Raw genomic sequence first — 23,712 nt, forward strand, 5'->3', positions numbered from 1 at the left:
GGACTCGGGCTCGGGTTCTGGGTTGAGGTCTCGATGGGGGCGCTGCCTGCGGGGTGAGGGGCGCCACCCGGAGGCCGGGGCCCAGACAAAGCGAGGATCAGAAGGCGCCGCCCCCGCCCCCACCCCGGCCCAGCCGCCTGCCCCGCTCCGCAGCCCCGTACCTGGATTCAGGGCTGCGGTCCTCGGGCTCCGCCTCCTCCCCCTGTGGGCAGGTGCGATTCAGCGCCGGCCGAGGGGAGCCATGAGCCGCCCAGCAGCCCCCAGGCCCCCAGCCCCCGCCTTCCCCTCCCGGCTGCCCCAGCGCCCGCGCCTGGGTGTCACCAGGCCCCCAGCCCCCCACGCCCGGGCGCCCCCCGCCCCCAGGGCAGCCCTCACCTCCGCGGGCCCCCTCCGCTCCTTGCCCAGCCTGCGCTGCTCCCTGCCGGCCTGAGGTCCCGGGCCCTGCCCGTCGGGCGCCTCTGCTGGGGGAGGGCTGGGGATCAGCCGCACACCGCAGACCCCCTGCAAAGTCAGGGCCCTGGGGCCCAAGCCCGGGCATGCGGGCAGCCCTCGGGGGGTTGTTGGGGCCCCCCAGGAGGACCTCACCTCTTTGGGCAGGGCCGTCAGAGTTCTCCACCCCAGGGACAAGGGGCCGCCGGGCAGGGTCCTGCAGAGACGGGGGCAGGTGTCAGGACCTGGGAGCGCGGGGCAAGCCCAGACACCCACTGCCCACCGCTGGCCCCTCACCAGGCACTGCAGGGACACGCCATCCGGCTCCGGGGCCTTCCCGGCCGCCTTCTCTGCCTCCTTCAGCTCTGTCAGGGTCACTCCCTGGCAGGGGACAGGGCCAGTCAGGGAGCCAGTTGGGCCCCAGGAAGCCCCCGGCCACGCCCAGGCCCCGCGGCCAGCCCGGCCCTCACCTGCGTGGACCGCCGAGACTGGCGCATGAGGCGCGAGCGGGCCTTGCGCTGGGCCTCCGACTCCTCGTCGCGCACTGGCATCTGGTAGGACCTGGGGGAAGCCGGGCCTCAGGAGGGCTCTCCCGTGCCCTGGCTGGACTCTGGCTCCCAGAGCCCGGGGTGCTGGGGAACGTGGGGAGACGCAACCCACCTCCGCCGGTCCCGGGGGTCAGCTGGGGGCGCCGTGGAGGCTGCAGGGTCACTCGGCGTCCCTGGGGGGCTCGGGCACCCTGGAGGGAGGGACGGAGTTAGCCAAGGGAGCAGGCGGCTGGACGGTTAGTCAAGCCTGCGCCATACGCCAGCGTGCGGCAGTGAGCAACAGGCCGTCTCCTTCCGGAGAGTCAAAGTGGAGGGGGAGAATGCAAAGTAAGCAATAACCATGAAAACAGTAACAGGTCGGAAAGAAAAAGCACTTTGCGGAAACAAAGACGGGGAGCTGGAGCACACGCTCCTGCAGTGAGCAGGGTGGGCACGGTGGGCAAGGCGGAAGGTGGCGGGTGGACGGGACAGGGCTGGGAGATGGGGAGAGGTGATGGGAGCCAGATGAGGCAGGCCTTAAAGCAGCATATAAAGGTAAACTGAGGCAAAACATAGTGGGGCGGGGCCAGGCCCCAGAGAGGAGGGGACCTGCTCAGGGTCACAACACTGGAACTCAGACCTGCCTCCCACCCCAGAGGCCCAGGCCCCCAGCACTCACAGGGCAGGGGGCTCCAGCACCTTCTGGGAGGGGGTGGGGATAATTCTGGCAAGACGGGGCTCCTTGGCCTGCGGAGAAGGGGAGAAGGGGCAGCCGGGTCAGCGGGGGTCTGGCCGCAGCCCGTGCTGGGCAAGCAGCCCGCTCCTCACCTGAGTGGAGGCCCCTTCCAGCCGGGAGGAGGACGCAGAGCGCTGCAGCCCAGCCCCAGGAGCGCCCTCGGCCGCCCGCCTCTCAGGGGGGCCCAGGGCCCCTGAGCTGCCTGTCTTCTGAAGGCAGAAGCGCCTGGAGAAGGGGGGGCTCTTGAGGCAGCTGGGGAAGGAGAGAAGCCTCGGTGAGGGGACGGGCCTCCCCTCCACTCGAGAGGCCACGAGCCATGGTTCCCATCAGGCCCCGGGCAGGTGCGGGCAGGAGGCGCTGATGGCATGGGGAATTCCGGGGACCGGTCGTCACCCACACAGGGCCAAGGCCTCAGGGCACCCCGTCCCATACCCCAACACGACCTCCCAAGGTGCCCAGGCTCACCAGGAGGCTCTCAGGGGAGGGGGGAGGCGGGGAGGAGACGCCGTTGAGGGTTCTGGGCTCTGCGGTACAGGGGGAGATGACAGGGCGTGAGACCCCGCCCTCCCCCTCAGACCCTTCAGACCCGGGAGCGGGCCCGCCCTCCCCTCACCTGAGGGGCCTTCCTCTCCCTCGTCCTCGTCCCGGATGGGGAGCCCCCCCTGCACCCCCGGGCCGGCGCTCCTTCGACAGGTCCTGGAGGGAGATCTTCTCGCGGCTGCTCAGCCGACACACGGAGCTCCTGGTGGGAGAGGGGAAGGGGTGGGGTCCGAGCCCGGGGCGCCCCCCGGCCGGGCCAGCGTTCCCCTACCTGCGGTGCCTGCTGCCGGCGGGGCCCTGCGGCTCCGGGGCCCGGCTCTGGGCGGCTTCCTTCTGGTTCCGCAGCTGCAAGGGGGGCGGAAGTTGTGGGAGGGCAGCGAAGACCCCAGGCCCCGGACCCACTGTTCTGGCGGTGCTGCCCCCCCAGCTACTCCCTGGCCCACATAGCCCAGCACACGCAGCCCAGCACCCGCGTCCTGGCCTGCGCCCACGCCAAGAGGACCCTCACCTCCCAGGGCCTCCGCCCACCTAGCTCACGGGGTCAGGGCGTGTCTCCAGAGAGCACCCCAGACACCGGCCAGTGAACGATCCCGACACCCGGCCCCTGGGTTGCGACGCCTCAGGGCCCCTACCCTGGCCCAGCCCCTGCCTCTGCACACCCCCAGGCACCTGGCGCCAGAAGCCACCCCAAGCTCTTCCTTCGAGTCCGCCAGCCCTGCGCCCCCAGACCCCGCTCCGGAGGCAGCCACCGCCCATCCTGGGCAGCAGGGCTGTCCCTTAACCCGCGAGGGCCTGGGCAGCCCGCCCCAGGGTGCACGCCTGCTGGGCGCTGCCCCAAAGCTTCTGTGACACCTGCAGGCCCCAGCCCGAGGCCCACACACAGCGAGCTACGCACATCTGACCCCCTGGACAGAGGGGGAAGCTGAGACTGGCACAGTGGAGCACGCGGCAGCTAAGCGGGACAGACCCCAAGACACGCCCTCATGTACCCCTGCACCCTGCAAAGGGCCACCGCGGGCCTCCATAAGCTGGGGTCCCCGGCTGGCCCAGGGCAGAGGACATGGGGCTGCGTGCTGACTGCGGAGAGGGGGTGCGGCCACGACTCACGTCCTCCTGCTTGCGGGCCAGCTCCTCCAGAAGGCTCAGCACGTCCTCGTCGGCCAGGTCACAGGGTCGCTGGCCCTGGCGGGGAGGAGGGCAGATGGAGGTCATGGGCCGCCCGCCCACCCCCCCAGGGCGCCCGCCGCCCACCGCCCTGGGCCTGCCCTCACCGCGTGCGTCAGCGAGTCCATGCCCCCGCCATGCTCGGCCAGCAGGCGGCAGGCGTCCTCCACGCCCCAGTGGGCCGCGGCGTGCAGGGGCGTCCAGCCGTCCCCGTCCCGGAGCTCGGGGTCGTAGCCGGCCTGGAGGAGCAGCCTGTGGGCGGGCGCAGGGTCAAGGGCCGCCGAGGCGGGGTCCTGGGCCAAGGGCCCATCTAGGCCGGCACAGCTGGGCGGCTGCCCCCGCGGCAGGGAGCCTCCTGCCCGGGCTGGGAGAGCCGCTGTCCCCTCTTGAGCCCCAACTCGTGCCCTGTGGGTGTGAGCCCGAGTGTGCAGGGCCTTTCCAGGTGCTCAACGCTGAGGGGCCACCTCGACTGTGAACTGGCTCCGAGCCGTGGCCAGTCAGGACCGGGCCACATCAAGAGGGCGGGCCAAGGGGCCACACCGAGTGTGCCACGCCAAGGGGGCGGGCCGAGGGGGTCACACCAAGGGGGCCACGCCGAGGGGGCGGGCTAATGCCAGCCCAACCGGAGGCCCCATGAGCAGAGGAAGCGCGGGTGGGGGCAGACAGGACAGACGCCCGCGGCGGGGGGCAGAGGCTGGGCAGCGCTGGGCGCTGCGCCTCGGGGCCGGAGCAGTGGTGCAGGCCCGCACCACAGGCCGACCAGCGTGGTCTCTCCCAGCCGCCCTGGCGCGTGGCCCGAGGCCCGTGGCTGAGAGCCCACCTCCCCAGCAGGCGGCCCGGGCCCCCGATCGTGGTGTGCAGAGGCTGGAGCCCTGCGGCCCCTGGGTGTGAGGGCCGGCCTAGGGAGGGCAGCCGCTCGGACCCCCCAAGGCACAGGCGGTAAAGAACGCCGGCTACGTCCTCTTAGGGAGAGAAGAGCAGAGGGGGGTGGGGCAAGGCCCAGGAGCAGAGTCACAACCAACCCCCCCCCCCACCCCGCAGGAAGCAGCGGGGGGCGGGGGAAGCCCAGCGAAGGCAAGACCCAACCGAGCGAGGACGGAGGAGGAGGCCTGCAACACGCACCAAGATGGACGGGTGGACAGATAGCAGGTAGGGACGCAGACAGCTACCACGTGGACAGGAGACAGCACAACACAGAAAACATGAACTAAGTGTGAAAAAGGATCTCAGGGAAGCAGCTGTGGCTCAATCAGTTGGGCGCCTGCCTGCCATACGGGAGGCCCTGGGAAGCTGCAGGGCGGGGGGGATTAAAAAAAAAGCCGGTGGATCTGGGTATCAGGGTGAGGGGTAAGTTGGAGTTCTTTCTGTGGATTTATATCGCTTTTGCAACTGGTAAATTTGAAGTTCTTTTCAAAATAAAATGTTAAATATACACATCTGCACGTAAAAGCTTAATTCTGAAACATATGAAGTGAAAGTAGACTGAACCACGAGGGAGGAACAGGCGAATCCGCAGTCTCAACGCCTGCCTCCTGACGATCGGCAGAACAAGCGGGAAGGAAAGCGCGCCACGGTGCCCAAGCGTTAAAGAGCGAGATCACAAGTCAATCGACAGCCTCCTCACAGCACTGTACTCGACGCGCACTCCCTCCCACCTTACCCACGCTGCAAACTCACACAATCCCGTATGCGCACACGCCTCTAAAGGAGCACGGGCTGGGGGAGCACTGCCAACCACGGACTGTCTTTTTAAGCAGAATGGCGGTGAAAACACCCGCGCAGAGGCACTGGGCAGCCTCCGGGCGTGTACTGAAGGGACCGGAGGGGTGCACGGGGGAGGTGGGGTAGCACGACTCACCTCATCACCTCGATGTAGCCCTTGGCTGCGGCCACGTGCAGCGCAGACGCCCCGGTGCGCGGGTGCCGGGCCTCGGGCATGGCGCCCCCGTCCAGCCAGCAGCGCGTGTCGTGCAGCAGCAGCTCCTCCTCCGCCCGCTTGGCCGCCTCCACGTCCACACCTGGAGGCGAGAAGGGCGAGGAGGTGGAGCCGCCCCGTGGGGGCACAGTGCACCCGGTGCCGGGGCACAGCCACGTCCCGGGGGCCTCGGGCTGGTGAGCTTGCGTGCCGAAGCGCACAACGCCCCGCCCGGCTGTCCTGGCCGCTGCGCGCAGGGCCCAGTGCAGAGGGCCCAGGGCCCCCTGCCCACTGCCCCCAGGTCTCCTGTGCGGCCCCCGCACTGCTTCCCGCTCCATGGAGGGCACTTCGGTCCTGGTGGGGCCGGGGAGCAGAGCCACGGCCTCTTCCGGCCACGACCTCGGCGTGGTCTGCGCCGTCAGTGATAAGAGCTCCCGGCTCCCCCCCCACTGCCCTCAGCCCGGCGCTGTCTATCCACCACCATCCTGCCTGCCCCCACGCGCCGCACCCCAGCCTCCGCAGGGTATCTGTCACCAGGAGCCTGGGCAGCAGCTCTGGCTTTACCCAAAGTTTTACTGCATTTAGAGATGCAAAGGGCACAGGATGGGTTGAAGCTAAATATGAGCTTCTGGATCCAAACAGGCAGCCTGTGTGCGCCTGAAATTTTACCTAACTGATCACCTCCACCAAGAACCTCTCATTCTTTTGCATGTGATAAACTATTGAGACAAGAGCCCGAATGGTCTTTTCTCGGGAATGGTCACTCTTCTCCAGGGAAGTTTGTTTTTCTTTAATTGTGAAAATACAGGACAAAGTGGCGTTGTCCTGCACACCAGCCCACCAGCCACCGGCTGAGCACCTGAAATGCAGCTGGTCCCAACTGACACGTGCTGGGAGTGCAAAACACTCGAGAGTTCCAAGGAGGAAAAAAGCGTACCATTGCCCAGGAATAAGGCGTTATACTGATTGGAACGTTTTGGATACAGTGGGGTTAAATAAACTACTAAGTTAACCTCACTGTTTCTTTGTACTTTGAAGGTCCCTGGGAATTTAGTTATATCTGTGGCTCACGTTCCATTTCTGTTGGCCGGCAGAGGCAAAGAATCCCCACACACAGCCATGAGCTTAAAAAACTAAAACGGGACTGATACCCAGGGGAAAGTGCTGCTGTGACTGTTTTCAGTAACGTGCGTTTTTTTAAGATTTATTCCCACCCCCACACACACCCCCGTTGTCTGCTGTGTCCATTCATATGCATTCTTCCATGTCTGTTTATCTTCTCTTTAGGTGGCTTCAGGACCCAATTCTGGGACGTTCTGGAGTGGGAGAGAGGTGCCCAATCTCCTGCACCACCTCAGCTCCCTGGCCTGCTGCATCTTCCATTCTCTCCTCTGTCTCCTTTTGTTGCGTCATCTTGCTGCACCGGCTTTCTGCTCAGGCCAGCTTGCCTTCACCAGGCCTCGGGAATCGAATCCTGGACCTCCCATGTGGTAGATGGGAGCCCAATCGCTTGAGCCACATCTGCTTCCTGTAATGTGTTTTGTTGCACTCTTTCCTTACGTTTGTATACCATAAGCTTCTCCCATGAGCATGTAAATGAGTTCAAAAACACACGACTGCACGGGGCATGAGATGGTTCCTGCGCCCCCCCCCCCCCTCCACCAAACCTGCCAGGGGCCGGGTGGCAGTGGCTATGGCTGGAGAATACTGGTGACTCAGCCACAGCTGCCTCCTATCCTGTCCTTAAAGACACCTGCCTTCAACTGTGTTGGGGTGGGGGACAGTTACTGGTGATTTATCCAATAGCCACAGCTGGAATTCTCTGGCACGTGAGCAGGTATCCTGAGATCTGCCCACGTCTGCAGGAACTGCTCTCAACCGGGTCGGCAGGCCACAGCCTGCAGGCAGGCCACTGTGTCTGCAAGTCAAGCCTGATGGGCGCGCGTGCTCACTTCCACATCGTCTGGCTGCTCGGCTACGGCAGCAGCTGAGTGGCTATGACAGCCTGCAAAGCGGAAGATGGTTGTCGCTTTTTCCATTCTCCTGACGATGGGTCCCAGCCTCTTGGCGGCAACAGCCCAGCGGTGAGCGCTCCTGTCCCGGGTGGCCTGGGAGAGCAAGTGCCCGGCAGATACACGTCTTCAGCTCTGTCAAACGGCACCCAGCGCTTCCCAAGGGGGGTCCCTGTCCACACGCCCCCTGCCTGGCCGACACCCAGCATCCCCCTGCCATGCTGGGACTCCAAGAGCGAGGGTTTCAAACCTCAAAACGCTTCAAGGGTCCTTCCCGCACAGACGGTGCCCGCAGGTGTGAGCAAAGCGGCCGGCGGGGCCCTCGAGCACAGGACAGCGCCCGCGGGTGTGAGCAAAGTGGCCGGCAGGGCCCTCGCGCACGGGACAGCCATAGGGGAGCCGCTCTTGGCCCACGGCCCTTGCCCCTCTTCTGGAAAAGCATTCTGGGCTCTCCTCTCCCTACTTCCGCCCCACAGGGGACCGATGTGACTGGGCCCACGGGCTGACCGCCTGCCACGGTGACTGCCCAGGAGCAGGCCTGAGACCAAGGGGGCCCCAGGAGCGTCGGAAGACTCGGGCCAGCAGCACCGCAGAGGAGGCCGCCAGCTCTGCTGCAGGAGCCGTGCAAGTGCCGCCTGAGAGCCGCCTGAGGAGCAAGCCGATGCAGAGCTCAGCCGATGGGGGCGGCGCCCCTTTGTGACTTTGTGCCCTGGACTAAACTGCCTGCAAGCCCCATCAGCCCTCGGCGTTGGCTGCATTAGCCCAAACACTTCCTGTTCTGCCTGAGCCGGGCTCGACTGGATTCCTGGGACTTGCAAAGAGTCGTGCTGTCCAGCAAGAGTCCCCTGGCGCGGAGGCCTCCATGCTCCGGGCTAGGGGGCCACAGGCTGACCAGATCAGGCCCAGGCAAGAAAGCGGCGAGTGACACGGGGGCTGCGCTCGAGAAAGAGCCAGGGCCGTGCGCTCTGCAGCACCTGCCCGCCCGCCGACCACGCCTCCTGCCTGCACCTCGCCTCGCTGGCACCCGTTCCTTCTGGCGTCTCTAGCCTCTCCTCCTCAGCTGCCACTGCTGGCCCTGCTCTCTCTCCTGGTCCTTAGGACAGTTCCCAGGGCAGACGGCACGCACCTACCCAGGCACCTGGCACCCACCCGGGGACCGGCGTGCTTGTGGGCCCCCGGCTGCCTCGAGGGGCACGGCCCAGTGACCAGGTCTGTCGCTCGCATGCCCATGAGGCCTTGTGTGTGACGGTGCGCGTCCTGAGGACACCTGGTGGAGCCTTGGTTCCAGGGGCAAAAAGGGTGCAGCAGACCCCGCAGCCCCCACGTGCCGCCTGCCCAGGAGCCCATGGCTCGAGCCGATGGTCTGCGCCTCCCCCCAGCCACTAGAGCCGCCCTTGGCCTCTCCTCCCTCCCCAGAGGGCGCACGCCCCGTGAAAGCTGGGGCGAGCTCTGCAGGAAAAAAAACAGCTCAGCACGTCAGTGGGATTGTGGGTCCCCCGAAGGCCATTCTCAGGGTGACGACTCGCAGGCACCGCCTTGAAGGATCACCCACAGCTGACTCCACGCGTGGCAGAGCCTGCACTTACACCCCGGCCCCTGGCCCCAGAGCCCGCAGTCTTTCCTTTTTCTATTGGTAATTATTCCACACATGCCTTCCCGCTTTTAACCGCTTCCAGGTATAAAGCTCAGTGATATTAACTACATTCAGTGCCACGCAGCTGTCACATCTGTGCCCAAAATGTTTTCATCAGCCCAAACCCATTAAGCAGGCACTCCCCCTCCCACAGCCCCTGGGGCCCTTGAATCTACTTTCTCTCACTAAGGATGCACTTCTCCTCGGTACTTCATATATGTGGGATTGTACGAAACTTGCCGGCGGTTTACTTTTAAGTCATCGAGTTAACACCATCAGAGACGACACGAACTGGCATCGCCGGGCTCCTGATGTGATGCACAGACAAGTTCCTGCCGAAAGCGCAGAAATAGGCAGCTCCAGAGAAGAAGCGTGCCACATCCAGCCCCTACCCTTCAAAACATGAGCCATGGGGAGCCGAGAGGGCAGGGAGCTGCTGCAGGGGGACGGGGACCCCCGAGCACAGGGGAAGAGCAGATGCACTCCAGAGCAGAGGGGGCGGCCAAAGAGTGTCTGCGGGCAGAGCGGAGACCTCGGAACTGGAAAGCATGCCAAGGAGCCTGAGGCTGTGAGCAGCAGTGTTAGCTGCCCCACTGCAGCAAGGAGGGACGTGGAGAAACGTCGCAAGTGTTGGGGCAAAGGGTGACAAGGTCCACAGCTTAATCTGGTCCCACAAAAAAGAGAAAAAGGAAGTGCTTGTTTGTGTGTGTGCAAACACACCCGCACGTAAATATGTACACAGAAAGAAAAAGGGGGTGGGGGGCAGCACGCACACATGAGCCCACAAATGTGCCAAGTGGTGAAAAACCGGTGAATCTCTGTCACAGGACTCCGCTGACGTGCAACGTCCAGAAGAGGGAACCCGACGGAGGCCAGGGCTGGGGAGGACGGGGTGTGTGTGGGGCAGCTAAGTGGGGCTCTGCGGGGTGATGAAAACATTCTCAAAGTGGTGGTGGTGCTGGTCCCCCAACACTGAGCACACTAAAGCCGTGCTGCACAGGACGAGGGCCAGCTGCGAGGAGGGGAACGACGGCCCGGGAAGCCACTAAGGGAACATCGGCGACGTGCTCTGGACCACACCTGCAGCTCTTCCGTGGGCTTTCAGACTTTTCTAGATAAAAAGCTGGGGGGTGGGGGGACCCCAGTTCCAGCCTTGACTGTACCCAGCCCCCTTTTCAACCTCCACCCGGGCTCTCCTCCCCGACACGGCCCAGTCCTTGTCACCCTGGCTGGCCATGCGGCCAGCAGGCAGCCACAGCCGAGCCAAACCTAGGACTCACGGGGGACCAGCCTCGCCCTCCACCCCACATGGCTCTGAGCCCACCCCGGGCACCGCACTGACGGCCTTTCAGGGGCGCCACGCCGATGGCCACTCGCTGGGCAAGTGCTGCAGCCACCCCACCTTACGGAAGGAGGCCATGCCTGGGGGCCTAACAGGGCTGGGGCATGGACCTCCTACGCCCGGCTTGGCTCCAGGCACCCCTGGAGCCCAGGCCGAGGGGCGGGGTCCACCACGCTTCACAGGAGGGGCCAGCCGCAGTGACTGCAGCAAACGTGTGTGTTTAGCCAGGCGGAGGGGGGGTCACCAGCCTCTGGAAACCTGCTAGAAGAGCCTAGAAGAGTGAGCACAGCTGACACAGTCTGGAGGTCTGTGGACCCCCATGAAGAACCCCAGAAGCCTCTCAGACTTTGACCTGCAAGAACACCTGGGGGCCTGCGGGGGCGCCCTGGACGACCCTTCCTCCCTCCAGTTCCATCAGCAGCTCAGGGTGCACAGCAGCTCCGGCCACCACAGGTTTGCTCTCAGGCATGCCCAGCAGAGGCCCAAGCGCTTTACTCGGTCCCTTGTCCCGAGCCACCCTGGAGGGAGGTATGCCCCACTCACAGGTGAGGAAACCGAGGCAGAGAGCATGCAGCTGGCCTCGGAACCCAGGCAGGCGAGGCGGGGCCCCACCCGGCCGGTGACACCCCGAGGCCCACCTCGCTGGGCGATCTCCGCCTGCAGCAGCCCCTCCATGGCGTCCGACTCAGCCAGGTCCAGGGGCAGGTCCCCGTCGCTGTTGACGGCGGCGATGTTGGCCCCGTGGCTCAGGAGGTATCTGTGGGAGGGCGGGGCAGTCAGGGCAGTCAGGGCCGACAGGTCCAGCCCCGGGTCCTGCCCGCCGACCCGCCTCACCTGGCAATGTCCAGGTGGCCGCAGGAGGCGGCCACGTGCAGGGGCGTCCAGCCCTCGTTGTCGGCCTGGTTCACCGTGGCGCCCTGCTCCACCAGGAAGCGCACCACCTCCAGGTTCTCGTCAATGCAAGCCTGCAGCGGGCACGGGGCGGCTGTCAGCCCTGCTGGGCCGCAAGGCGCAACCCCCAATTCAGACCCATGAACAGATGGGGGCTGCAAGGCAGGAGACCCCCACAGCCCCTGGATAAGCCGAGGGTGCCCAGCTGCTCTCCCCAGGGGTTCAGTGGGCAGGGCAGCTCAGGAGAGGCAAGCCCAGGCCAGGAAGCTGCCAGGGAGGAGGGGCTGGGGGCAGGAGCCCCAGTCTGAGGGAGGAGGGGCTGGGGGCAGGAGCCCCAGTCTGAGGGAGGAGGGGCTGGGGGCAGAAGCCCCAGTCTGAGAGAGGAGGGGCTGGGTCGCAGACTCCCAGGTCTTCAGGATAAATTAACCCCCTAGCTCCCTTACCACTCCAAGCCTCCCATCTGGTGAAGGGGGGAAGCTACGAGGCCAAGAGAATGAAGTCATGGAAACTCGGGCTGTGAAAGGGGGGCCACACGTGCCCTGGGAACGGGATGAACTCTGGGCTCCGTTTATTTCCACCCAGTTGTCATGGTGATGGGGGAGGGGGGCAAGGAGGGAGATGGGCTTTTCCCTTTCAAGGACCTGACCCAGCACAGGCATCCATGTGAAAGATGCCTGAGACCTGGGCACCAGGAAGCCAAAAATACAGGCCCCGGCCCTTCCCCCCCAGGCCCAGGAGCCCCAGCCTTCCCCCCCCAGGCCCCGGAGCCCCAGGTCCTCCCCTCGGACCGGTGTCTGGGCCCGCAGCCCTCCCCCCTCAGACCCAGGAGGCCAAGCCCACAGCCCCTAGCACTAACGCACAAGAAAACATGGAATTGGGGGTGTAGAGCAGGACAAACCCCCAAGGCAGGGGCTGAGCTGAGACCAAGAGAACACAGCCCGCACAGGGCTGCTGCTCTGGACCGGCTGGCCCGGTCCTCCCAGTCTGCCTGGACTGAGGGGCATGTTGGGAGTCCCAGGCCCACCGGCCCAGACCTGACCCAGCCCAGCTACCGCTGGCCAGCACGTGACAGCAGACCGCCCTGTTCCTCCAGACCTCCTGCAGGGCTGCAGGCCAGTGGGTGGGAGGTGACACTCTCCAAAGAGCAGCTGAGGGGCCAGGCCCGAGCAGCCTGCAGCAGGGGCATTCCAGGCGAGGGTCTGAGAGTCCCTCGGGGAAGGTCCAGGAGAGCCAGGGCTGTGGGATGAGGCAGGCGAGGGGGCGCTGACGTCCGAGGCCCCTCTCCCGGGCTTGCTGGGGGTCTGCCACCAGGAAAGCCTGCCTAGGGGGAGGGGTCCCTGCTCTGGGTGGAGACAAATGCTACAGACATGGCCGGGGTCTCTGAGGGAAAGGACTCGGGGAGGCGAAAGGAAAAGGGGGGTGGCATATGGGCTAGGTGGTGGCAACCGCCCACTTAAACCTACAATGCAGGGCCCATCACACGCACGATTCCCCCTTCTCTGCCAGAGCCTGGCAGGGGAGGAATGGCTGCTGAACCCATTCTATGGGTAAGAAAATTGAGGCCCAGAGAAGAAAGACATAAATGCCAGGCCCCAAAGTCGAGGAGCTGAGATCAGAAATCAGAAATGACTGGGTCTGATTCTGCTTTACCTGAACCCCTCCTCCTCAGGCCTCATCAAGCATGCCCACCTCCCGTCAAGCTTTGCTTCCCAGTCACTTCAGTCACTAACCGCCCCCACCCTCCCCAGGGGCTCTGGCAAGGAGGAGAGGGCTGGGGACTCCAAGAAATGGGGGGTTTGGGATCGGAGAAGGAAGCGGCTGTCAAAGACAGTGACAGCTAGACTAACCTCAGAAGACCAGGGGAATAGGGGCTCTTCTCTGGCCAAGCCTCTCCCCCATGGCCCTATCAAATGGTGGGGGAGGGGCTGAAAAAGGCTCCTTGAGGTCTGGCCCTAGGGAAGGTGTGAGACAGGGGCTGGAAAAGACTGCACACCTACGAGGGATGGAAGCTGCCCGGATAAAAGGAGAGATGACCCACGCGCAAGACAACCAGAATAAAGAGAGGTGGCTCAAAGCCAGAGAGAGGTGATGCTTGGAGGTTGCCCAGGAAAAGGGTGATGCTGCAGGCCTAGCCAAGGGAAGGGGGGATGAGGGGACGAGAAGGAGATGCCTGGAGAAGCAGAAACATTCCTGAGAAAGCCCAGGCAGGAGGCAAGAGGTGGCCCAGGCTCAGGAGGACACAGAGGAAATGATGAGAATTAGAAGGGGGCAGGGGAGAGTCAGTGTGGCCAAGAAAGCCTCTAGTGAATGCGGTGGTACCGCACCCAGGAAGCAGCAGCTCAGGAGAAAGCATCCTTAGGCAGCAACAGATGGCAGAGACCAAGTAGGAGTGGGAGGGAGGGAAACCCACAAGATCGGTGCCCATCCAAGCAGATGCCAGAGAAGTGGCCCGGGCCGAGACTAGGAGGCCCCGGGGAAAGAGGAGGATGCAGGTCAGAGAAAGCACCAGGACATGCCTGGAAACCGGGAGCCACAGGGGCAGAGCTGGACAAGGTGGCACAGACTCTAAGAACTGTCACAGACTCGGGAGAGGCGGCGGCCTTAGATGGCAAAGACTACGGCAGAGATGACAGGCAGAGACTAGCAAGGGGGGCTCAGGGGTCGGGAAGGCGCCGAGCGGCGACCACCACAGGTGTGGACCAGACCGAAGCCGCCAGGGACCGCCCAGGTCCAGGGAAGGCGGCCTCGGCCGGGCCAGCTGCAAAAGGGGCGCCCAGGTGGGAGGGATGGCCGCGGCTGGAGAGGGGGCTCGGGGACGGCGAGCGCAGGCCCGGGGAGCCCCGCGATGGAGCCCAGGACCGGGAAGGGAGGTGCGGACGCTGACCTGGTGCAGGGCGCTGATGCCGTCGGCGTTGGTGGAGTCGAGCACGGCGCGGGCGGGCGGCGGGACGGCGGGGCCGGGCTCGAGGCCGGGGTCCGCGCGCAGCATCAGGAGCGCCTCGTCCAGGTCGCCGCCCGCGCAGGCCGCCAGGAACTCCGCGGCGCGCTCAAAGCGGACCGTGCGGGCGCGCCGCTCCCCGGGGCCCGGCTCGGCGCCCGCGCGCACGCCCCACTGCCGCAGCTGCTCCCGCCGCCGCTCGCGGGCCGCCGCCCCCGGCCCGTCCTCGGCCGACATCGCGCCGCCCGCCGCCCCGCGAGCGGAGCCCGGACCGCCGCCGCCGCCCGCCCCGGGGGCCGCCGGGAACTGCCGCTAGCCCCGCGCCGCCCTGAGGAGCTCCAGTCCCCGCCCGGCGTGATGGCGCCACGGCGCTGGCCCGGGGCACGCTGGGAAATGGAGTCCGTGGCCGGAAGCAGCCAATGGCAATCGCCTGTGGGCGGGCCCGCAGGGCGCGCTGGGAAATAGAGTCCATGGGCGGAAGTTGCTAAAGGCAGTTTTCCGAACTAGCTGAGTCCCGACGCACATCGGAAGTCCGCCCCTCCAAAAGGAAATCGCCCTGTAGACATGCCCCCAGAGCATGCTGGGAAATGTAGTGCGCAGTATTAAGGGGAAGCATCGGGCCCCGGGGCCTGGTGGGAAACGCGGCACAAATCGGGATCCCTGAAAGCTATGGGGCAAAATTGTCCGTCATCTTTCCACAAACTATTGTATAATTTACTCAGTGTGCTTTCTTTTGCCTGCCCCCTGCAAACTAGAAATAATCCACGGGGGCAAGGGGTTTTGTCTTCTCTGTTCACTCCTCTATTCCTAGTGCCGGGAACTGAGGCCCAGTTAGTACTGAGAGACAATATTTTTTGAATGAATTAATGAATGGATTCCCGGGTCGTGGAAAAACCGAAACTTGACGGGAAACGGAGTCCGCAACCCAGAAGCCTTGAAAGCCGATTCCCGCCCAAGTCTCCCTGAGGGCACACCCAGGGTAGGCTGGGAAATAAAGTTTGCGGCACAGAGGTTACGGGCTTGCTGGGAAATGTAGTCCGTTGGGCCACGCCCCTAAAGTCACAGCCGGCGCTAGGCAGAACCCCAGTGACCCCCAGGAAATTGGACTGAAAGACAAGACTGCGCAGAGTTCACGATCACAGTTCGCTGGGCAATAGAATCAGAAGTCCAGAGTCCTTCGGGGCAACCCTTGGATTCCACGAGGGACAGGAACCCACGGGCGGCGTCCACAATGACAGCCCTCCAAAGCCTTCCCTGGACCGCCCTCCTCCCGCGCCCACCGGGGCCGTGGAGCGCGCTGGGAAATGTAGTCCAGGCTCCAGGACCCTCGCGAGCCTTGCTGGGATTTGTAGTCCAGGACAAAAGACTGGCGTCGCTTTGGAAGGTGACCCACGTCTTGCTAGATAAAGCACGAAGTAATCTGCACCTTGAGTATCTTGCCAGTAGATATGAAGGGAACGGTAGTCCTGGTGTCTCTTGTGTAGTCCACAATCCCCACATTTCCCAGGCCTACTCACCCTGCCCCAGGGACGCTTATAAATGAAGTGAATCTTCAGTGTGTACTTGTGTGTGGTTGTGGTTTTGTGTGTTTCTACACAGGCCTGTGACCCGTTGTAATTGTGTTTATTTGTGATTGTGTCTATAGCTGGGTGTGTGTGTGCGTGTGTTGATGTTTGTGTTTGTGAAAATATGTCTATGGGCTTGTTTGTTTGTTGTCTTTTTTTTAAGATACTGGGCCGAGTTTTGAACCATGGATATCGGATGTGGGAAGTCGGTGCTCAACCACGGAGCCACATGAGTTCGTTTTTTGGTTTGTGTTTTTGTTGTTGTTGTTTTTAGAAGTCACCAAGAAGCAAACTCAGGACCTCAACCGCATGAGCCACATCCACTCCCCAATCGGGATATTTTTATGACTGTTACTATTTATTTGTGGGCGACCCAATTTGTGAAATCTGCCTATCCCGCGCAATGGACTCCGGAAGCACTCCTTGTCTATTAACAACCTTTGTATTAACTGCTACAGCTGTTCAAACTCTACCAAAAAATAAATGTATTCCTCTACAATGGTCAAGAATTCGTTCTCTGGATTTGACAGTCCAAGCTTTGAATCTTGTCTCTGCCAATTGCTGGCCCTGTGACCTGGACCTTGTCTTTTCCTGTACGTCCTGGAGTTGTTGTAATTTAAAAAATTAAGTATCTGATAGGAGATGTTGGCTGTGTGCATGCATCCTCATAGTACACTCGTTAAAATTCTCCCCTGCCCATTCCTTTTCTGTAATGAAGGTATTTAGCTTCTTAGACTAGCTGTTTTCTCTCAGTGCTAGCAGTGGAATTTTGAAACTTAACCTTGGAACTGCAGGCTGTCCTCACTGTTGGTGAAAATGACTTCAGAAAGAGAAGAAGAAAATGTTCCCTCTTTCTCTCCAGCTGCAGAAAAACAGAGACTAGTCGTCATCATAAAGATGGCCCAGATAAACAGATGACTGAGAACATTTACAAAAGTATCAAGTTTACTGTCCTGACCAGGGTGGAGACAGAGGTAAAAAATATTATAGGCCAGTTTGGATTTTTGTTATTTTAAAACTCCTTGAAAAAGTTATTTGCACAAAGGAGCTTTTTAAATTTGAGATAGACTAATGTTGCCAGTGACACTCCTTGTCTGGCCTGCTCACAACTTTCAAAACGCAAAAACACTCCGTGGCTCCCCAATTCATTTGCCAACAGACAGGGGGCTTTGCAATTGTCGAACCCCTCGAGAGCGGCCTTCTCCCACATGCCATCCTTGGATATGGACACAGGGATAGTGGAGAGGAAGGACCGCTCCCCGAATGCTGGATCAGGGGCCACAGTGTTTACCCCATAAGGGCTCGTATCCCGCCTGGAGATCCAGATCTGCCAGGTTTGCTAACATATTCCTCCACATTCCTACCCAGCGACTGCCGAATGGTTCCCCTTCTCCTCTTGTCCATGTGGGAGTTGGTGGTAGGTTGAATCATGTACCCCAGAAATACATGCTCTGACTTTTAATCCATTCCTGCGGGTATGAACCCATCGTAAGGAGGACCTTCTGAGGATGACATTTTTAGTTCAGGTGTGGCCGTCTGTGTCAGGATGGGGCTTAATCTTCTTGAGGAGGCTGTATAGAGAAGAGTGCAGAGAAAGCCCAAGGGGGTGGGGGTGGGGGAGCAAGGAGCTGGCAGTCAATGGAACCCAGGAATAAAGAGGAGAAGACGCCAACACGTGCACTGCCATGGACCAAAAAGGCCAGGAATCAGGAACCCAAAGAGCTCCGGCTGCCAGCCCCACAGTGACAGTCTTCAGGAAGAAAGCACCACCGTGCTGATGTCGCAGTTCTGAACTGCTAGCCTCAAAACCCTGAGCCAATCAATTCCCGTTGCTTAAGCCAACCCATTTGTGTTATTTGTGATCACAGTCGAGAGACTAAGACTAGAATTTTTTTTTTTTTAAAGATTTATTTTTATTTATTTAATTCCCCTCCCCTCCCCCGGTTGTCTGTTTTCTGTGTCTTTTTGCTGCGTCTTGTTTCTTTGTCCGCTTCTGTTGTCGTCAGCGGCACGGGAAGTGTGGGCGGCGCCATTCCTCGGCAGGCTGCTCCCTTCTTCGCGCTGGGCAGCTCTCCTTATGGGTGCACTCCTTGCGCGTGGGGCTCCCCTACGCGGGGACACCCCTGTGTGGCACGGCACTCCTTGCGCGCATCAGCACTGCGTATGGGCCAGCTCCACACGGGTCAAGGAGGCCCGGGGCTTGAACCGCGGGCCTCCCATGTGGTAGACGGACGCCCTAACCACTGGGCCAAAGTCCGTTTCCCAAGACTAGAATTTTTACTGCAGTTTCCTTGTTCCTACTTCTGCACCATGGATCTTTAGGGGAGAGAGGACTTGTCTTTGTGCTTATAGGATGCCACCACCCAAAGACATACCCAAACCTGACTGGCAGGATGGGACTGACCTCAAGAGCCTGGCTGTTGTTCCCGGGGAGGGCAGGTGTGTTCCATGTGCCAGAGTTGTATATGGGGTGGGTAACCAAAGCAGTGGACTGTGACAGCCGGCAGATTGCCTGCCCATAATAATAAAACTCTCTTGGGGTGGCAATGAGCCCAGCCAAAGATCCAGCCTCTTTGCAATCAGGAGTGGCCAATGGGATATAAATGAGCATTGTTGGGTGGAGCTTTCAGAAAAGCTTTTGAAAGGGGCTGATACGGCCAAGAGGTGCACACGTGTTCTCGCTTTCTGCCACCTTCCTTCCTGGAAAGCAGATGGGGTGGCTGGTGCTCCAGAAGTGACTTTGTAGATGGAAGCAGAGCATTGGAGCTGGCATACTGGCCCTCGACTGCCCACCCCTTGTCTTCCAGTTGTGTGACAGAAACCAAACCCCTCATCTTTTAAGACCACTTATGCTGGGCCTCTCTTACTAGCAACCAAACATAACTCCGAAATGACAACATCAGCCTCGTATTGGCGCTGAGTCAGACTGTAGGGACATGAAGACGCATGGATGGGATGACAGGAAAAAAAATCCTGGGAGGATGAGATTAGGCCAAAATGCATGAGAGAAAAGCACGCAAGCTCCTTGCTAAAAATAAACCATGGGAGACCAACGGAGAGAGCCCCACCAATCCAAAGGGGGCCATCACAAACCAGCCATCCCCAGCCGACCCACCAGCGAGCCCAGCCAAGACCAGCCAAACCCAACTGGTCAAGAACTGCTCACCTGACTCCATAAACCATAAGCTTCTGTTGAAAGCCAGGAAGATTTGGGGTTATTTGTTTTGCACCAAAAGCAAACAAATCCAGCAGTCACCTTCCAAGGGGCCCTCCAGGCTGCTGAGGACAAAAGACATCCTGTGTGTGAGAAGGTGCAGATTCAATGACGTGCCCTGGAGCTGAGGCGGCTAGTTGTGCCCCAGGGGTCATTCGCTCCTTTCTCACCGCAAGGCACCCCTGGTTTTACATTCCCAGCCTCCCTTGCTTGTGGGCACAACAATAAAACTAATTTCTAACAATGCAATTTAAGTGGAAGTGACCTCTTACCCCTTCCTGCTGTCTGAAAAGCCCTGGTGGGAGCAACCTTAGCCTGTGGACAAAGGCAGCGCCCCAGGGCAGGTAGATACACTGCAAGAGAAGGCCGAGCCTTGACAGCTCTATGAAACAGCCACCATCCTTTCTGCATGAGCGACATCCACTAACTCGTCTAAGCAGCTGCCACCTGGCTCTCGCCCCAGAAGCTGGACTTACGTACTCACTAATTTAAGTCCCAAACTAAGAGTCATAAAGGCAGAGCTGCAGCCAATGACTGTTAGCTTGTTGCTGAGTTGATTCTCCCATGGGCCACCTTGCGTCTCATTTTGGGGTTTTTTTATTGGCTTGCATTTTCAAATTGAGATATATTCACATACCATACAAGTTACCATTTTACAGTGTGCAAGTCAATTGTTTTCTTAGCATTTTTCCAGAGTTGTGCAATCAGCACCCCAAAAGAAACCCAATACCCTTTAGCTGGCGCCACCTCAGTGCCCCCATCGCACCCAGACCCTGGCAACCCCTGATCTACTTTGTCTCTACAGTCTGCCTGTTCTGGATAGTTCTTGTAAGTGGACTTAAGGAAAGAGGAGAGAACCTGCAGCATGTGGAGAAGCACGTGTCTAGAGGCCTGGGGCAGGTGGAGGGTCACCAACTAAGGACCTGGGCAGGTGGAGGGTCACCATCTAGGGACCTGGGCAGGTGGAGGGTCACCAGCTAGGGACCTGGGCAGGTGGAGGGTCACCATCTAGGGACCTGGGCAGGTGGAGGGTCACCATCTAGAGGCCTGGGGCAGGTGGAGGGTCACCATCTAGAGGCCTGGGGCAGGTGGAGGGTCACCAGCTAGGGACCTGGGCAGGTGGAGGGTCACCATCTAGGGAGGTGGGGCAGGTGGAGAGTCACCAACTAGGTACCTGGGGCAGGTGGAGGGTCACCAACTAGGGACCGGGGCAGGTGGAGGGTCACCAACTAGGTACCTGGGGCAGGTGGAGGGTCACCAACTAGGGACCTGGGCAAGTGGAGGGTCACCATCTAGAGACCTGGGCAGGTGAAGGGTCACTATCTAGGGACCAGGGCAGGTGGAGGGTCACTATCTAGGGACCTGGGGCAGGTGGAGGGTCACTATCTAGGGACCTCTACATGGGGAAAGACCAGCAGCCAACAACAGGTTGGGAGATTTCTGGGGACAGACACCTGCTTGCAAGAAATAGAAGCCTAAGTTTATATGAACAGCAGCTTGACTCTTCCAGTAACCCACCCTTGCCCAAGGACAACCTCTCAAGGCAGCTTTCTGCTTGGCAGCTACCCCTGGGCTCAGCCCAGGCCCCACCCACCTGCTCCCACTTTCCTTCCTTTAACACTGTTCAATAAACCGCCTTGTTTCGTAGTTAGGCCTCGAATTCTTCCTGCAATCGAACAAGAACGCCCTCCATCAGCAGGAGTGTTGGCGACCACGAAGGGACCTGAACGTAGAGTTGGTACCAAACGTGGGGTTGGTACGTAGGTCCTCTTCTCATTCTCACTGCCCGTCTGCCTCTCTCGCTCTCTTGCTCTTATTCTGTAGGTCTCTCTGGAGAAAACACTTCTGGTGACTCATGGGCCAGGCCCCCAGAGGCTGGCGGACACCCCTGAATCCACAGTGGTGGTGGCCCGAGTGGCCGCTCCCGATCCCTGGCCTGGTGCCGTCTACGACGGCCTCGAGAGCTGCAGGCTCTCCTCTTCCTCCCCTTACTCCTTCCTAGACATGGGCAGCTCCCAGTGAAGCCAGCACGTGCACCCCTTAGGATGCCTCCTCGCAAATCGGCAGGACCTTCCACCCCGCGGTCTCCACACACGGAAACTTACCTCCCTCTGCAGGGAGGTTTGGTCCCAATATAGCCTAGAAGGCAGTGAAAACTGGGCCCTTAACGGGTCTCTTACCTGGACTCTAACCCTCAGTTAGAACTCTTCTGCAAGAAGCAGAAGGAATGAGGAGAGGTTCCCCATGTCAGCTCTTTAGAGTCCTTTATCAAAACCCAGAATGTGGGGCCTTGTTTGAGAAGCAAGTAGAAGGGAACGGGGCCAGCCCTACTCCAAGGGACAGCCCCGGTCACCCCAGCAACGGTCAGGTGAGGTTGTCCCCTCCCACCTGTCCTCACACCAAGCTCTTCCCCTGCAGCCCCTCCCCGTACATTCCAGAGCCCCCGCCAAGCCCAGGGACGACCCCTAACCTCCCCTTCCCAGACCGCAGGGCGCGTCCCACGTCTCCGGCCCCACAGGGAGCACGCAGGGAGGCCGCAGGCGGGGGAGCGGGACTCGCGGGCTCACGCGCCCTTCGCCCTGGCAGGCTCGGCCCACCATCCACGCCAGTCAGGGGGGCTTTCCGAGGACCCTCTGACGTGACCTCTCTTGGAAAGAGATCCAGGTAATTCTCTCTGCTTGCTGCACCCTGAAGAGAAGGCCCGAATCTGGGCAGACGGCAGAAAACATGCTGACAGCGTGGCCCAAGCCCCCCCAGCGCCCCCAGCCGGGGATGTGGCCCCCTAGCCAGGGCCCCGGCGGGACCTGTCAGACGAGGGAGGCTGCAGAGAATGAGATGGTGTTCACCTGTGTGCTAGCCAAGGGGCGCCGATGCAAAGTACCAGAAATCCACAGGCTTCTATAAAGGGTATTTATTTGGGGCAGAAGCCACGGTTACCAGGCCATAAAGCCTAAGTTACGTCCCTCGTCAAAGTCTGCTGCCACGCGTTGGGGCAAGATGCCCGTGTCTGCCACGGCATCTTCCTGCACGATGTTTCTCTCCGAGCTCAGCTGCTCTGCTTTCTCCACCAGGCCAGCGGTAGGCTAGCAGGCGGCCGGCCCGTCTCTCTCCAGGGCTCGAGTCTCTCCGGGCGCAGCTGCTGGCCTCTCTGTGTATTTACTTCCCGGGTTTCAGCCCAAACTCCCTGTCTCCTCCTCTGTGTCTCCTTCCCCAGGCTCCACATCCAAACTCCAGCATCGAAGCCCCAGCTGACTCCTCTGCCCTGCCGTGCCCCCTTGGTGGACAGGGACTCAGCGTCCTAGGAGGTGGCCCAGCCAAAGCCCTAATCCTAACTTAATCACGCCCAGGTACGGACCCGTTTACAAATGTAATCCAGTATCTTTATTTTTTTTAAGATTTATTTATTTATTTCCGCCTCCCCCCACCCCGGTTGTCTGTTCTCTGTGTCTATTTGCTGCGTCTTCTTGGTCCGCTTCTGTTGTTGTCAGCGGCACGGGAATCTGTGTTTCTTTTCATTGTGTCATCTTGTTGTGTCACCTCTCCGTGTGTGTGGCGTCATTCCTGGGCAGGCTGCACTTTCTTTCGCGCTGGGCGGCTCTCCTTACGGGTGCACTCCTTGCGCGTGGGGCTCCCCTACGCGGGGGACACCCCTGCGTGGCAGGGCATTCCTTGCACGCATCAGCACTGCGCATGGGCCAGCTCCACATGGGTCAAGGAAGCCCGGGGTTTGAACCGCGGACCTCCCATGTGGTAGATGGACGCCCTAACCACTGGGCCAAGTCCACCGCCCAATCCAATATCTATTTTTGTAATTCATAAACCTTATCAAAGTGCTACAATGACCAAGAATGCAGTATTTCACCCCCACGTTGCTGTGTGTTTTTCAGGGGCAAATATTCTGCCATGAGTTCTTATTGGAGCCAAGCTGCCCCCCACCACTCTTGGAAGGGATGTTACGTGGTTTAACTCATCCATACGACTAGTCCCAGGACCTTGCAGGCCTTTTTTCATAGTCAGTTGTCCAGTAGCTCCCCCTGAAAGCTCTTTACCAGAATCCGAACTCAGTCCTGCTGTTGAGGACACCTCCCATCCACACGTAATAGCCCATAGCCCCCATTTCAAATAGAATCCCATTACAGGGACCGTTCCCTCAGGAAAACAATATCCACTTAAGCCAGAAGCCATAGAAGGGCTAAAACCTGTCATTTAAAAGTACCTGATGCTGGGGAGTGGGTATAGCTCAGTGGGTGAGCACCTGCTTCCCACGTTCAAGGTCCTGGGTTCAATCCCAGGAACCTCCTTTAAAAAAGAAAATTAAATTACCTGATGGGAAAAGCAGGTGTGGCTTAAGGAGTTGGGCACATGCCTACCACACTGGAGATCCTGGGTTCAGGTTCAGATGCCTCTTAAAAGACAAGCAAGACAGCAAGCAGACATGGCAAGCTAATATAACAAGATGGCACAAAGAGGAAAAACAATGAGGAAACACAACAAGAGACACAACAAGCAGGGAGCAGAGGTGGCTCAAGCGATCGGGCTCCTCCCTCCCACCTGCGAGGTCCCGGGTTCGGTTTCCAGTGCCTCCTACAAAGAAGACTAGCAGACACAGAGAGCACACAATGAACAGACACAGCAAATGCAAACAACAAGGGCGTGTGTAGCAGTTGAATATGGTTATGAATTCCAAAAATAGATATTGGATTATATTTGTGATCTGGTCTGTACCTGGGCGTAATTGAATTATGATTGGGGCTTTGATTGGGCCACATCATGAGGGTGTTGAGTCTCGCGCCTTGGTGGGTGGGG

General features: G+C 60.5%; 1 protein-coding gene across 1 annotated transcript in view; it reads right to left on the bottom strand.

The window, feature by feature from the left end:
- Nucleotides 1–14,402, bottom strand: part of PPP1R12C (protein phosphatase 1 regulatory subunit 12C) — a 16,976-nt gene extending 2,574 nt beyond the window's left edge. The window contains 20 exon segments of the mRNA XM_058279175.2: nt 5–46; nt 162–202; nt 376–461; nt 586–646; nt 727–810; nt 900–990; nt 1,090–1,155; nt 1,157–1,168; nt 1,636–1,703; nt 1,785–1,950; nt 2,165–2,216; nt 2,291–2,345; nt 2,347–2,434; nt 2,504–2,577; nt 3,340–3,414; nt 3,504–3,648; nt 5,255–5,414; nt 10,937–11,055; nt 11,133–11,263; nt 14,074–14,402. Coding sequence (XP_058135158.1) covers nt 5–46; nt 162–202; nt 376–461; nt 586–646; nt 727–810; nt 900–990; nt 1,090–1,155; nt 1,157–1,168; nt 1,636–1,703; nt 1,785–1,950; nt 2,165–2,216; nt 2,291–2,345; nt 2,347–2,434; nt 2,504–2,577; nt 3,340–3,414; nt 3,504–3,648; nt 5,255–5,414; nt 10,937–11,055; nt 11,133–11,263; nt 14,074–14,364 — 1,907 coding nt within the window. The 5' untranslated portion in view covers nt 14,365–14,402.
- Nucleotides 14,403–23,712: the final 9,310 nt, after the last annotated feature.

This window comes from Dasypus novemcinctus, chromosome 18 (assembly GCF_030445035.2).
Source record: "Dasypus novemcinctus isolate mDasNov1 chromosome 18, mDasNov1.1.hap2, whole genome shotgun sequence".
NCBI classification, from domain to species: domain Eukaryota; kingdom Metazoa; phylum Chordata; class Mammalia; order Cingulata; family Dasypodidae; genus Dasypus; species Dasypus novemcinctus.